Source organism: Ostrea edulis, chromosome 6, assembly GCF_947568905.1.
Source record: "Ostrea edulis chromosome 6, xbOstEdul1.1, whole genome shotgun sequence".
NCBI lineage: Eukaryota > Metazoa > Mollusca > Bivalvia > Ostreida > Ostreidae > Ostrea > Ostrea edulis.
Window position 1 is genome coordinate 55,578,671 of NC_079169.1, and position 15,938 is coordinate 55,594,608.

At 34.0% G+C, this 15,938-nt stretch overlaps 1 protein-coding gene across 27 annotated transcripts in view; it reads left to right on the top strand.

The window, feature by feature from the left end:
* Positions 1-15,938, top strand: part of LOC125682928 (epidermal growth factor receptor kinase substrate 8-like protein 1) — a 57,960-nt gene that overhangs the window by 23,950 nt on the left and 18,072 nt on the right. For 17 of the 27 annotated variants that reach the window (XM_056140110.1, XM_048923503.2, XM_056140118.1 and 14 more), the window contains 10 exons: positions 1,811-1,929; positions 2,728-2,866; positions 3,614-3,941; positions 4,271-4,433; positions 4,699-4,907; positions 6,480-6,575; positions 8,651-8,726; positions 9,210-9,323; positions 11,632-11,652; positions 13,030-13,138. In XM_056140110.1, coding sequence (XP_055996085.1) covers positions 1,811-1,929; positions 2,728-2,866; positions 3,614-3,941; positions 4,271-4,433; positions 4,699-4,907; positions 6,480-6,575; positions 8,651-8,726; positions 9,210-9,323; positions 11,632-11,652; positions 13,030-13,138 — 1,374 coding nt within the window. The remainder of the gene's footprint in view (positions 1-1,810; positions 1,930-2,727; positions 2,867-3,613; positions 3,942-4,270; positions 4,434-4,698; positions 4,908-6,479; positions 6,576-8,650; positions 8,727-9,209; positions 9,324-11,631; positions 11,653-13,029; positions 13,139-15,938) is intronic. The other 10 variants (XM_056140114.1, XM_056140121.1, XM_048923499.2 and 7 more) reach the window with 3 other exon arrangements.

Sequence of the window (15,938 nt, forward strand, 5' to 3'; positions counted from 1 at the left end):
AGATGATGAGTGGGGCTCCTAGTCAGCTGACACTAACAGAGTTTTAATTTGTTTTTGTTTTTTATTTCATGGTAGGTTTAAAATTGAAAATATATAAAAATGTAATCTAAATTTACTCAATTTTCATCGAGAAGAAAAATTTCAAAGAGGTAGGGACTTGACTGAAATTATGTTTATAAAAGTTTTAAGATTCTACTTGCATGTATTTTCATTTAAAAGAAAGATCAAAGGACAGTGTTTGATAAGAAGTTTTAAAGGAATTAGTTCAATCTTTTATTTTATAGAAAGATAATTTCCAACACATTTTAACATGATTTGTGTATAATATTTGCAGTCATTTAGTGTACATAATGTTAAAAGTGCTTCAATTTCTCAATTTTACCCTAATTTATTAAAAATGCAATTCTTTATCCCTGCACAATTCTTTGCAAGAGGGTGTGTAGTAATGGGGCTGTTCGTGTTCGGGTAAGTATGTGTGCAAGTGTTTGTATAACATGGACCTTGTAAATGCTCTACAGGCCACTTTTTGATTGATTGACCAATGCACATATAGCTCTCTTATGAAGAGAGAAAGAATCCTTTGATTTTTGGATCAATGGTCAAGGTCATTATGGGAATTCATAGAAAAAGCTTGTAGACACTAATTGTGAGGGGATATGCCTCACTATGCGGAGCTCTCGTTTTAAGATGGTTTTCTTTCATGGAACAGAGTGCATCTTTGGACAGATATTTTTTACTATCACGTGTACTGAAAAGATAAATGTCCGATTGATACATGCATGTGTGTTTGTGCATGCGTGTGTGTCCAAGCATCCACTGGATGTTTCCTAGAAGAAATACAGTATAGTAAATAGTAATTTTATGTCAAAATGTCGATGAAGGCAGCAAACGTGTTTGTGAATTTAACATTTTGGTTTTATGTCATTTTGGTAAAATTGAGAAAAAGAACCGAATTTCATAAGGATCCTTACACAAAATACACTTAATTTTAAAACAAAAGCACAATTGTCAGTTTTAATGAATGGACGAGTACAACTCTTTTATCATATAGTCCTTTGATTTTTTTTCAAAAAAGATCATTTGATTAGATTAATACTTAGATAGCTGCTGCGTGTTAATGAAAGAAACCCTAATATTGCAACTAATGATTTCTTTTTTGTTTTTTCACTTGTACCTTTTTAGATTTTTCACACTCTTGATGAAATTTTACTTGATGTTGATGAATTTCAGAAGTTTTATTATTTTAGTTAATTTAGCTAGAGACATATTACACGACACAGTACTGATGTATAATTTTATACTATGAAATTGAAATGTTCAAGGTTTTGATCCTTCCAGTAACTGTAAACCCTATGATGAGTTAGAAACCAGCTTTGTCTATTATTGCACTACATGTATTACTTGAGATAACAAAATATTCATGAATTTATTAAGAGGAGATAAGTGAATTAATGCCCAAGTAATGTGCAATTTGATCAGATACCACAGAGAGACGGAAATCCTCTCCAGCTGGAGGCCAGAATTGTTTCACAGAGTGAGTGGTCATTGTCCACTGGTCACGGATGTCCAGTCGGTGTTGGATTAGTGTAACTTATATTCTATTGTTTCAACTTTCAGGTTTTCTCTCAAATTTTACAGGATTTTTACTTTGCACCAGGATCTGTAACTGAATTGATGCTCGAGCAGCTATTGCTGACTTGTGGACAGATAAATACACTAATTTTCTTGATAATATACAGCAAGTGTAACAAGGTGTCATCTGTCCAGGTAAAAACACTGCTGATCCCGTATGTGGTGTTTATACTTACAGACTACAGACAGAGCAGTAGACAGGCGGGTGGGATTGGAGGACTAGGCCAAACAAACCGAGCCTCTTTCATGCCCAGTGACATGGACAGTGGCCAAAATGAAATTCTGGAGAGAGATGTGGTAAGTTCACAAGGACAGATAACTCCAGTTTTTCATCTTGACTTTCAGGTGTATGCCTTGAAGTCATGGTCTGATGATTTTATAAGTCTTATTCATTTTCCCACTGGAACAAATATATCTGATTAATAGTTTGTTTAAAATGTATGGGTATATTGCTCAAATGTATGAATTTTAAAAGAATCAAATACAGGATGTTGCAGAAAAATTTAAAAACTGATAGCCATTTAATATGATGGCATAATTCAAATTTAGTTTAGACACTGGCATTGAAACTTTTTTATTTCTGCTATCTGGTCTTGTCGGATTTATCTGGGAGACATAATTTATGCAAACATTCAATTTGTTTATCGCTATATGTAAATTCAAAATGATTCTCACAGAAACCTTATGACAAATTTACAAACTCACAAATTGAAACGCAAATAAAGTTCTTGCAAGTAAACATCACTCTATTTAACTTGTGTAATTCTTTAAACTGTCAGAGAGTAAAAGAGATTGAATATTTTATTTCCTTAGACTTTCCTTACAGTTGGTAATTTACGATACTGTAGAAAATAACAGTCAATTCATGTAAAAAGTTTTCATAGATTTTTTCATGTAACCACAGTGTTTAACTGCTTTTCTTTGTTCAGAAAGTTTTGAAAGGTTTAGAAGGATTTGTTGAAGTATTATTTTCTTTTGGGAACATCAACTGTTGTCTTAGAATTTCCTGCAGATTGCAAATGGTTTTCATTAAAAGATGAAGATCATAGTTCATTTGCAACTTCTTAATTGTATTTTTTTTTTTTGGCTTTGCAGCAACTGCTGAATGCATGTTTTGATGACATAGAGAAATTTGTGTCCAGATTGCAGCAGGCTGCTGAAGCGTACAAGGAACTGGAAAGGCGAAGAAAGGACCGCAGCAACAAAAAGTCCAAAAACAATCGACAGACTGGAGGTGTTGTATTACATTTAAATAACACCGAAAATTGTTGGAAACTATTTTTGGACATTATATTGCTGTTATTTCTGTCAATACTGTTGTGAAAAATCACTGTATATGATGCCAAACATACGGATGATTATGATTACTGTATTTAGGAAAAAATTTCACCTCTCCCCCTTTTTTTCCATGGCCCATTTTAGCCTTAACCAAAATGAGCAAATATTAAGTTGTTGAATTTGTATTTAATATTTACCCTAATAAAACTAGGAACAGATTGGTGGCCATCCTTCATATAATTTTGATTAGCTTAAATGTGACCGACTCCTCCACTTCTTCTCTACTCATTTTTTCAATTATTTTTTTTTTGGCTCAGGGATGTTTTCATTGACTATCAATATATGGAATTATGAAAAATGGCTTTGATGTGTGATTTTGAGTTGGATAGAAAGATAAGGGGAAAATTACATACCTACTTAATACTGAAATGAGTTGCATTATGGTGAATCAACAATTTTAAGGATGGCCTGGACAGATGTAACAGGATAAAATTGCATTTTAGTGTATTTAGGCAAAAATTACATGCAACAAAAATCTCCTTGTATACAGTATCATATAGCTATCATGAAAATTAAAAATGGTTTCAATTAAATTGATGCATCTGTAGTGAAGTTTGGGAACTTGAGAGAGACCTTTGGAAAAATTTATATTAGTTATGTGATATGAACATTGATATTGATTGGATGAAAATTTCTGTTTCAGATGGGATGCTAAATATGAGAGCAAAACCTCCACCAGCAGATGACTTTATTGACATTTTTGAAAAGTTCAAATTTGCATTTAATCTGCTGGCTAAATTGAAGGCTCACATACATGACCCCAATGCTCCTGAGCTAGTTCACTTTTTATTCACACCCCTAAGCTTGATATATGAGGCTAGCCGTGATCCTGTGCATGGAGGTCGTGACCTTGCAGAGAGTGCGACCAGGCCAAATATCACTCAGGATGCTAGACAGTTATTACTGAATTGTTTAACATCTAAAGAACTGGAACTGTGGCAGTCTCTCGGAAAGTCATGGACAGCCAGCAGGTGAGGAGACAACCCAAAGATGTTTTTGTACTTTTTTTTTAGCTAACCTGAGCTAGAGGATTTGATATGTTAAATGAGAAAATGCATAGCTCAGGTGAGTGATGTGGCCTACAGGCCTCTTGTATGTATTTGCACTGTATAGAGTATAGGAAAGCATTTGAATTTTTAGAGTTCTGAGGAGCATATATAAACTGAAGAAATGTAGGTTATTGGTATGCACACTTTTTGATTGATTATTGTTTTATGGATTTTTTATGGTATGAATATTGTTACTGAACAGTTGGACAGTTTGTGACATCCTATATATGCTGCCTGGTGCAATTTTTTAGGGACAATTATGGGGACAACTACACGCCCAGGTTCTACAATGGTTGGACCCCAGCAGTTTCAGCTCCGGTGGACAAGATTGACAGGAGTCGTATGGAGGATGCTTTGATGAACCACGAGAGACAGATCAGGGATCGTGACATGGAGGACCGAGCCAGGAGAGAGGTTAGAAAGATTACAAATGTCATTCGGAAGTTATGGGAGTTGTATACATGTAGTTGATGCCGGTTTTAAGGACATTTGAACCTCCAAAGCTGCCTTATGTTGTGTGTCTTTTCACCTGTAAGGAATATATGTATTTTTAAATTCAGTTTGCCTATTGCCAGACTGTTAGATAATTACATTAGATGAAAATGGAGGAAATATTTTTTATTTAAAATTCAAAGTAATTGTGAAATGAAGTTTCTAACATTGATATGCACCTTTTCAGGGAGTAGATATGGTGATGCCTTTCCCTTCATCACGCGAAGAGGATAGGAATTATATTGGACGGTCAAATCGTTATGATCAGTATAGCCGACCACCAGAGGACAACTACGCAAGGTCAACCAAGCGTCCCTCTACCCCCCCTCCAGGGGTCCCTTTTACTAACCCTAACGTAGCACGCTATCAGGAGCATGTTGAGCAGCACATTAATAGGTCTGTCTCACCAGCAATCTCTCCACAACCAACTTCCACTGCTAGTATTTGACAGAGAAAAATGAAAAGAAACAAAGATATTGTGGAACCATTAGATTTTGATGGGGGCTTAATTATTTAAATTTGTGGATTTTGGTAGCATTTTCCCAAAGATTTCAATACACAATGAAATAAACAATTTAAAATTTTTAGAGAAACCCTGTCCACAAATTACATCCTGATAAACAAAAACATCAACAAGACGTGAAAATTGGTCCTACGGAAATTTAAATGATTTAATGTTGAGCTTACGAAGTATTGGAATTTTTTCATTTTCAGTGAATATTTTTGTAAAGTATTACCTCTGAAGGTTTGACATGAAATTGCTTATCATTGTCACATATTCCATGAAGTTTGTTGTGGAGAGAGGTTTCCACAGTAATGTTTTTATCATGTATTGTCGTAATTTCAACATCAAGGAAATAGCAATGTGTTAAGACATATACACTAATTAGTTGATGTTGCAAATCCATGTATTATGCTCTTTGTACTCTGTTGTAATCTGGTCGTAAGTCCATGAATATAACAAAGGTTAAGATGAACTTTCCCAATATCTTAGAAATAATATTCTAAAATCTAACTGTCTGAAAACATCAAATATTGTAAACAATGTTTAATCTCCCGTGTTCGAAGTGTGTATATCAACTAATTCGACTCGGTAGAGGTCATGCGTGTTTATGTCGGTGTTGTAGCACAATGTTCTATTTAATTTCCATTGTAGAGTAGTGTGTAGTGACTCCCTGTATTAACATACAGACTCTTGCACTCCTCAGCTGCTGGGGGTTAGCATTCATCTTTTTTTCTCTTCATGCTGCTTAGGACATGTGACATGAATATGTACTCACCTTAATTCAATTTTTACTTGTCTGAAAATATTTTTGAAAAGTAATTATACCAAAGATTTCAATGTACTTGGCTTTTGAATTGCATGATAAACTACATTCTGTGTACAGACTTCACAGCATATTTTACTTTTGAGTGTAGCATACAATTTGTAAAATATGCTTGGAAATTATTCAAGCAATAATAACAGATTCCCCCCCCCCCCCCCCTTTATTGTCTGCAGAAAGTTTTCGAAATATTTTTGGCATCTTCTATTATTTGTCAACTAATTTACTAAGGCGGTTATATTCATCATGAAGCTGGAACACCTCTGATATTATCAATTCTATGACACAAAAGTGTATTACAATGATCAGTAATGAGAAAAAAGTCTTCTAATATTTTTTCTTATCACTTGTCCAAAGAATTTTCTTGTCTGTCAGCGTTTTAGACTGGTATCTGACAGATGTGAATGTTGAGCCCGGGGCTGATGGAATTCTTTACACAAGATTTTATACATGTATTTAAATGTTTGAGAGTGAAAAGGTTTAAATGACTGAAATAATTTCACTATAACTTTGTAAACATGAGTTGGCTACCGCTTCTGATAGATCAATGTTTTTGTACACATAGTTTAATATAGAAAGCAACATTGTTACATTCAGTAGACAGACAGTTTATTAGTAACGAATGTGTGTGTGGTTTGTTCAGGAACCGGGAGGTGCACGAACCCCGAGTCAGTGAACCCAGGTCCAAACAAGATATGAACATGCAGTTTGCACGAGAGGTTCTAAGATCCAATGGAAGGTCAGTTTTGTATCCATAACAGTTGAAATTTTCCTTAAAATGAAAATATGAATACTTTCGAATATATGTTTTCATCGAGTTGTGACATAAGTGAGTCCACTTGAATATTCCATGCTATATACATGTATGTTGTTGATAAAACATTTCTTGTTGAGAAAATTATTTTACAGTCATTTTTGCTCTAAGACACTTAATGCAAAACATTTAGTAATTCTAATTAGAATTTTTGATAATTTCATCAACAATTTTAGAGCAACAAGAAATAAAACTTGAGGATGGAATTTTTATCCTCCACTTATTCATTTGTAATAGAACCAAAACGTTTGAATGTAGCAATTTAAGACTAGAAACTGAAGACATTGCTTACTTAAATGCCCTAAATCATAACAAAGCCATGGGAAGGGGGGTATTGTACTGAAATTATACAATATAACCAACATCAAATCATAGGCGGGGAGTGGGTGTGTTATTTTGAGTGAAATGCACTCAGTCTCGAGTTCAAATGACAAAATACAAAGACCTCTCTACATTTATAACCTTATAGCCATTAACCGCCACACAAAACTGGTCATACAGGTATTCATACTCGACCAGGTAAAAATAGAAAAAACGTGTTTGAAAGGAAATACTATGATTTCTAATTATAGATTTTCTCAACTTGTAATAAATATATATACATGTATTATAGGTTGGGGGTTGACTCATTTTTGTTTCGTTCATGTATGTAGAAAAGCAGAAAACATTTCTTCTATTGGACTATTCAGATGGAATCTTGGTTCATACAATATGAAAAACTATATGTATCTTGTGATAGTATAGAATTGTAAAACGAACAAAATCCTTTAAAATTTTACATTTCAAGAATTTAACTGAGTGACTAAAATTGGTTGATACACCAGTGAATATTTTAGACCATATATTTTGTAACAAACTTTTGAATAACTGACAGAATGACCTTTTAGAGGAATAGTAATTAACACTCGAGGATGGAATTTTTACCCTCCACTTATATTCTTATTATGCCCCCCTTCAAAGAAGAGGGGCATATTGTTTGCACCTGTCGGTCGGTCAGAAGACCACATGTTGTCCGCTCAATATCTTGAGAACCATTCACTTGATCATAATGATATTTCATATGTGGGTTGGTTATGAGAAGAAAAGGACCCCTATTGTTTTTCAGGTCCAAAGGTCAAGGGTCAATCTACTCTGGACATAGGAATATACTCTCCGCTCAATATCTTGAGAACCCTTTGCTTGACAGACATCAAACTTGGTACACTGATACATCTTAAGGAGTAGATGACCCCTATTGATTTTGAGGTCAAAGGTCAAGAGTCAAACTGTACATAGGAATATATTGATCCCTCATTGTCTCGAGAATCCTTTGCTTGACAGACATCAAACTTGGTACACTGGTATATCTTTAGAAAAAGATGACCCCTATTGATTTTGAGGTCACATGGTCAAGGGTCAAACTGGACATAGGAATATACTGTCCGATCAATATCTTGAGAACCCTTTGCTTCACAGACATCAAACTTGTTACACTGGTACATCTTCAGGAGAAGATGACTACTAAGGATTTTGAGGTCATGTGGTCTAAGGTCAAGGGTGAAACTGGACATAGGAATTTACTGTCCGTTCAATATCTTGAGAACCCTTTGCTTGACAGACATTAAACTTGGTACACTGGTACATCTTCAGGAGTTGATGACCCCTACGGATTTTTAGGTCACATGGTCAATCCACTCTTGACATAGGAAGATATTGTATGCTCAATATTTTGAATTGATGATGCTACTCTCAATTAAATGATGTGTGTGTGTGTATAACCCTTTTCAATTTTGCACAATGGGAAGCATATGTGTTTTACAAACATCTGTTGTATTATACTGGTATTCATTTAAGTCATATCCAGCACAGTTGCATCTGAGAACTCAATTGCATATTCAGATATTAAATTTTACTTTACAATATCCTAGCTTCAGCAATCAAGAAAACCTGTGAATAGATACCCACAAGTTTGAAAATGATTTTATTTTTATATGTGATTATCATGGCTGTATTTGTTACAGAGTGATGGAGGCAGTACATGATCGACAGGGAAGGAATGCTAAAGAAATCACTGTGGAAAAAGGAGACTTGTTGCAGGTGGGTTAATCTTGAATTAATGTAACCTATTACACAACAGTCCTGCTAGAATTTGAATAGGCAGACTATCAGGAGATAGAACAGTGGAATGATGTAAATAGGCAGACTGTCAGGGGATAGAATGATGGAGTGATGTAAATAGGCAGACTGTCAGGGGATAGAATGATGGAGTGATGTAAATAGGCAGACTGTCAGGAGATAGAATGATGGAGTGATGTGAATAGGCAAACTGTCAAGAGTTAGAATAAATTAAGTAATGTGAGGCAAACTGTCAAGAGTTAGAATAAATTAAGTAATGTGAAACACTTTTCTATGAAGTCTTGATTTCCACATGTATTTCAGGTGTAGTTACTGCTAATGAAGTTCAGAGCAGAATTTCAGTTTGACACAGATTGTATCAGTTCTGGCTGTGTAATTTCAGTGTGACACAGATTGTATCAGTTCTGGCTGTGTAATGCAAGTTGAATGCCAAATTGATTTCAGGTTTTAGATGACACCAGGAACTGGTGGAAGCTGAAGAACAATGAGGGCCACATAGGATACGCCCCCTACACAATACTGAAGGAATATGTGAGCGCCGATTCAGAGATGGACAAGGTATGTAACTCCTGATAAGTGACATTTACAGTAGTCGTTTCATAATGATGTAACACAGGTCATGTTGTGTTCTTGTTAAATGAGCACAGTTCCCAACAGCTTACAATTCCTGATTTAATCAGATTGTTTTTTTCCTTTTATGGTCAGTAAGGGCTATTCCATGAAAAATCTACCCTATCCCAGGACTTCATACTTAAGGGTTGCATATTAACCAGGATAGAAGCAAACTCTAGTTACAAATTTAAATCTTAATGATATAGATCTTTCCTATCATTTTCTATCACACTATTGTGAATAATTACTTAAATTAGAAGAATATGCTAGAAAAAGATAAATTTTTATAGCATTATACTAAATGCTGTTGTCAGTTATCAACTCCTTTGAGTGAGTTGCAAGGTAATTGCATTAAACTCTAAAGTGATTCTATAGTCTAGCGTTTACACAGGTGACTGAGGTGAGGGTTTTCTCTCCTTATATAACTGGTACCGATAAATGGTACTATTCTCAATGCCAAATACTATTGATTTCTCCCAATTTTTAGGTTAAAAAATACCAGCAACAAACCATTATGACATTATAATTAGAGACTCATAATTCACCTTGTAGGAAACATTGTACGAGTTGACCACTTTCTTCATGACCTCTTAAATAAAAAGAAGGGGTTAAAAAAATAAAAGGTGCACATTTGTTAAATTGTAAACATGAGTACTTGTTTGTTCTTAAAATATGGCTTATTCAGAATTAAATTCAAAATAAATCCCATTTATTGAAATGATAGAAAATACCCCATTTGTTCTATTTTGATGCTATTTTCCCCAGTTGAATGGGTATTGGTACTATTCCCGTATAGCAGGTGGAAAAAAACAACATTGGGAGCATTTTAAAAGAGCTGAATATAATTTTTTTTCTATCTATCATGATAATACTAAGAATATGCTAGACTAAAAGTTCATGTGGCATGTGAGAAATATCATTAAACTCTTTCACATTTTTTCCCATCAAAATTTGCTCCATTTGATCATTCAGAAGAAGTCGACCTGCATATGTAATTTTGATAGACAAAACAATATACAATGGCAGATATTTTACTTACTTCAGAACCATGGATATAAGTGCCTTATTCACATGATCAACCCATGACAGAAAAATATGTATGGACGTACGTTTTATCATCTAGGGGTTGGGTAGATTTAATACTGGAAGAGCCCTGATAATACTGAATGAGCCCCGATAATACTGGAGGACTCCCAATAACACTCTAACAGGCTACATTCACTGATAGTGAAGACATTCTATATATTGCTGAAATAGCAGCATCTTTAAGTTTCATGCACTTAACTGTATACTGGGAAATTTTCATTTGTTAAGGGCTTTTTGAGGATGTTTATTAAAGTGTGTAAATGCTTTTTATTGACTACATGTACTTCTAGATGAAATACCTGGAGATAATTTCCCATTGTATGGTATATTCTGTAACATTATTATATCTGTTTAAAATGATGTAAGCTGATTAATGGTGAAAGATGATAAACAATGTGCACAGGAGAAACAGCGAGATTACTAAATGAAATTATAGATAATGTAATGAGCACAACCCAACAATCAGTGATTTTTTTGCCAGGGATTGAGATCTAGTAGACAACATTAAGTGCCAGTGTGGGAGAGTGTTTAACGACAGTAAGGAACCATATAGTCTATATCACCCAAAGAGTCAATATGTATAGTCTTTGTAACACATGGCTGTCAGTATCAAGCTTGTCTTATTGGACGTTGTAGTCAGCAGATGACAATCGCATTATTAACATTTCTATTATTAGACGTTCGATAATTAGTTGCTTTATTTTCATTTTGTATGTGTTTTCACACTTGCCCAAGTAGACTAATGAACACACAGGAAGCATTTTTTGCACGAAGATACTAATGACAATTTTTCATCAGAGGTCAATCAGAATATGCATAAATTTCATATATCAACATTGCAAGCGCTTATCTGCATCGTATGATAGTATATCTGTGCCTGTGATTGTGCTGTTGAAATGTCCAGGAATTTGCTATGCAATGTCCAGGGAGTTGAGATGTGATTGAACTGTCTGTATGCTTCTCTTTGTCAAAAAGGTTCTGGAGGATACAGAAAAGCGGAAGTCGGTCATTAACTCCTGCTTTCAGGCATTCTTTCTGTCCACCTTTTTCTTTAGTAGAGGCATCTGAATGTACATCATGTTTATTATATCTTTGTATCAAGTGTACATATTTACATGTCAGAGCTCCAACATCAATTATTAATGAATTTCATCTATTCAATTCCCAGAGGTCTTGGGACCGATTGATGGTAATTATGTCTTAGGACACAAATACTTGCTAGGGGACTCCTTTTTAAGTAGATTGATTTAAAACGCTTTAATGATCTCGTTGCTGACTAGATCGTAGCTGGTGCTGTGACTAGAAATTGGGCGTGTTTCTTAGTTGTTGTCTTCGTATTAATAATTTTGACATTTTATGTATGTTACAGTGAAATACTGATAACAGTAGATTTTACTGAGTTAGAATTTTCATTTTCTTTCATTCTTCAAACATGATTGTTTTTCTCACTGGAAAGCTTTCAGATGGAATGTTAAACAATACATTAGATATTTGTAAAGGAGCAATTCATTATAGAAGGGGGGGGGGACAAAACATGATTGTTTTCCTCATTGGAAAGCTTTTTGATGGAATGTTAAACAATACATCAGATATTTGTAAAGGAGCAATTCATTATAGAAGTGGGGGGGGGGGGGGGGGGGGGGGGACGAGACGACAAAATATTAAATAAGTATTGTGATGGAAGATTTCTTTTTTTTTTCCAGTATTTGTTACCTGTAACACTTCAGGTTCCTCCTCTGGGTCATTGAAATAGGTCAAGGTGTGATAGAATAAAGCCTAAATATTCAGTATATCCAGACTATGATATTCTTCATGTATACACTGTAGGATCCTATGCTTTGAATTGGGTTCTGTACCAAATCTTTCCTAACAGAAGTTTAGGTGTGTATGGGGTTGAAATCGAAAGCAAACTGCCTTACAATAGCCCTTCTTCATGATAATTGAACCTGTAAACAAAAATGCCATTTAATATTAGAAGAAAATGAGCTTTTGATTTCCCCTGTATGGAGTACATGTAGTAGTCTGGGTTTCTTGTTGAGCCGATATCTTTTGCATATACAATGTATCATTTGAAATAAGAAATCTCAATACTGTATGTATAACGTATCTGACTCGCTACTGGTTGGAGGTAAACCAAAATACTGGCATATCATCGTGTCTGATATTTGGTAGTAAATAATTAGTAGATTATCTTGTAAAATGCATATTAGTGGTCTGCATGTGGACATGCTTTTAACAAGATGTCATTATAGAGATGTTAGGGTATACATTTAATCCTATTTATGTTGGTGTGGATTTGACTGGCATGTAAAAGAAATCATTACTATACATTCACTTTGCAGTGTGGTATTTCTAATTTGTAGTAGAATAATTCTTTTCTTTTCTTTATTCCAAATTGCATTGATTTCAAAATCTCATTGATGAATTAATTGATTATATATAACTAAAGGAAAAGAAATGGCATTATAATAGAAGAGAATTTAAACTCTCACAATTACAGTGATTATCAAAAGTCATGTTTGAATCTGATGTGACATTTTGACTGACTGTTACATTTGTTTTTCAGACAAGGGGTAGAAGATCAAGCGGAGAATACAACAGCCACATTCCAACAAACGGGGCCCCTGCCCCGCCTGCACCCCCTCCCCCTCCACATGGGGGAAGTCGTCGCCAAGGTGATTTTAGATACTTTTAATTCACTTACCATCCCTTTCTCATACTGAAGAACATATCATTTTGTACAAAGGCAACGTTAACATTATGTAAAGTAAATGGAAAGCAATAATATTGAGTATTATAGATAGATGGTTATGCCATTCCACACTGCTGAAAGTAGTTGTTTATTTACACATAGTTTGAAAGAAATCAGAGGTCAAATAATTAGTTCATTAATTAAGTTAACTTAATTGAAGAAAATTCTTGAAAATTAAAATTTTCAAAAGCTTTTTAAAAAATTTAATGAACTAGTGATATTATATTTGTTGATTCAAATTTTATCTGTGATACTATTTTTTGTTGAACTTTTTTGTGGCTTTTGAAGTTGAACTGTTTTTTTTTTTTGCACACTTCCTGCTGAGGGTTTATGTACATTTTCATCCAATTTTTCACCTCTCCGGAACTATCATGTTTTTATACATTCCTCATACCACACATTGTAAGATGCATTTCCTTCTCTGAATATATTTACTGTGAGTCTCCTTCTTTCTATCAGAAGAATAGCAAAGTAACAAAGTATGTGATTGCATAATCAATCAATTCCATAGGAATATGAAATCAAAATCTAGAGTAATGTATAGTGTAGGGTTATAAGTTTGCACCTCAATGCAGCAAAACTTTTATGCATTTCATACTTTTTGTGCAAACAGGTGTTTGAAAGATGTTAAAAGAGTAATATTATATAAATATATATATATATATATATGTCTTATACATTTAGTTATTCAAACAGAATATATCGGATTGTATATAATATATCCTCATTTATAAATATTCATACCTCATCTTGAAGTTAATAATGTGTTATTATATTGAATACATAGACTTCGAGTCAAAGAGTGTTAAGGGATATAGAAATGACTGTTGAGCAAGTATCATACAAAAAATATTTATATTTTCTAAAAAATTTATATAATTATGATTTATAAGTTTTAACAAATGACGACTTTTTCATATAATTTCATATTCAAGGGATTGGGTGTTGTTTATATGCAATTTCTTGAAATATGTAAGCAGCAACAAATGATACAGTGTTGTACAAAAGATAGGTACACAGGAGGAATTTGGAATTTCCCAAACGGCAAAGCTAATATTATGTGGCTAGGCTGAAGTTTTAAGTCAGAGTTGTGTTTTGTGTTGCTTTTCGCAGTGAGTGTTTTCCCAATTACTCTGTGTTGTAAAATTTCACCGTAGAAATCCTTGTAAACAAGTAGAAACAATCTAGTTTATGCACCATCTTGAAGACAGAAGAAAAAACCCACTGACTGACTGATGTAGAAATATGCATCTGGAACATCACCCTCTATATTTAATCTACTAATGACATGCACTGAACTCCAATGTAGTACTAGTTGAGTATCTGAATATAAACTAATGCACTTTTTTTTCTTTTTTTTTTTTACATTGGTTGGAAGAAGTTTGCATGTTTTCAAATGCAAATGTCCAATTGTATCATGGAATTTTCCAGTATTAACACTCATTTACAGCAATATTTGTCACCATTTCTGTAGCTATGTATCAGCACGCTGCACTGTATTAACCAACTGCATGCATGGCTTCCATTTTCATTTTTAGAATGCACTTGATTGATCGTAGATGTAGACCAAAGATATGCACAGAAGTTTGCTTTGCAATTTGATAATTAATCATTTAAAAGTATTGCACAAATCTGTTTCTGGTGATGGTAAGTTTGTGTGCATTTTAAGATTTCTCTTCACAATATTAACCACTTTTAATATAATACAGTTCTTCTTTTAACAAGTTCAAAATCTTAGAACAGAAAACTTCTAATAATGTATTAGTAAACAAAGAAGGATGGTTTTTGACCAAAGAAGCAGCCATATGTTGTTAGTTTGCATGATTTACTTCATTTCGCTAGATTGACCCAGGCATACTGATGTAAAGCAGGCTTAAATTTCTGGGTTCCATATTCACTACCTGTGCACCTTTCTTTTTATCACCATGTTGCTGTAAATGGTTGTGAAGTACAAATTGTAAAACACTGAAGTGTACTATGTTTATGTTTATATAATCTAACATGACAATAAAGATACCTATGGAAAAATGCTTTTTCTATGTGATTTTTATGTGCATGCTCATTGATTAAGTATAGACCAGTATTTTTATGGAATTGTTGAAATTTTTTTGTGACGGAGTCAGTTTTCTTGAATTATCTATGAAACGCCTATCCCATGAATTACCTATGAAATGCCTATCCCATGAATTACCTATGAAATGTCTATCCCATGAATTACCTATGAAACACCTATATCATGAATTACCTATGAAATGCCTATCACAGGAATTACCTATGAAACGTCTATCCCGTGAATTACCTATGAAATGCCTATCACAGGAATTACCTATGAAATGTCTATCCCATGAATTACCTATGAAACGTCTATCCCGTGAATTGCCTTGAAATGCCTATCACATGAATTTAAAATCTCCAAAGTATCACACCATTTATATGTTTCAATGTGCGGAATCCATATCCACAAAACTACATCCAAAAACAACTCTTGTCAATGTACAAAAATTAGCCCACACAAACTGATCTGATTCCACGGTAGTGTTTTATGGAAACATGAGAACTCTGAGGTTTTTGTTTTCTGTTTCTGCAGGCCTAAACATGGAGAACTATGAGGTTTGTTTTCTGTTTCTGCAGGCAAAAACATGGAGAACTATGAGGTTTTGTTTTCTGTATCTGCAGGCCTAAACATGGAGAACTATGAGGTTTTGTTTTCTGTATCTGCAGAC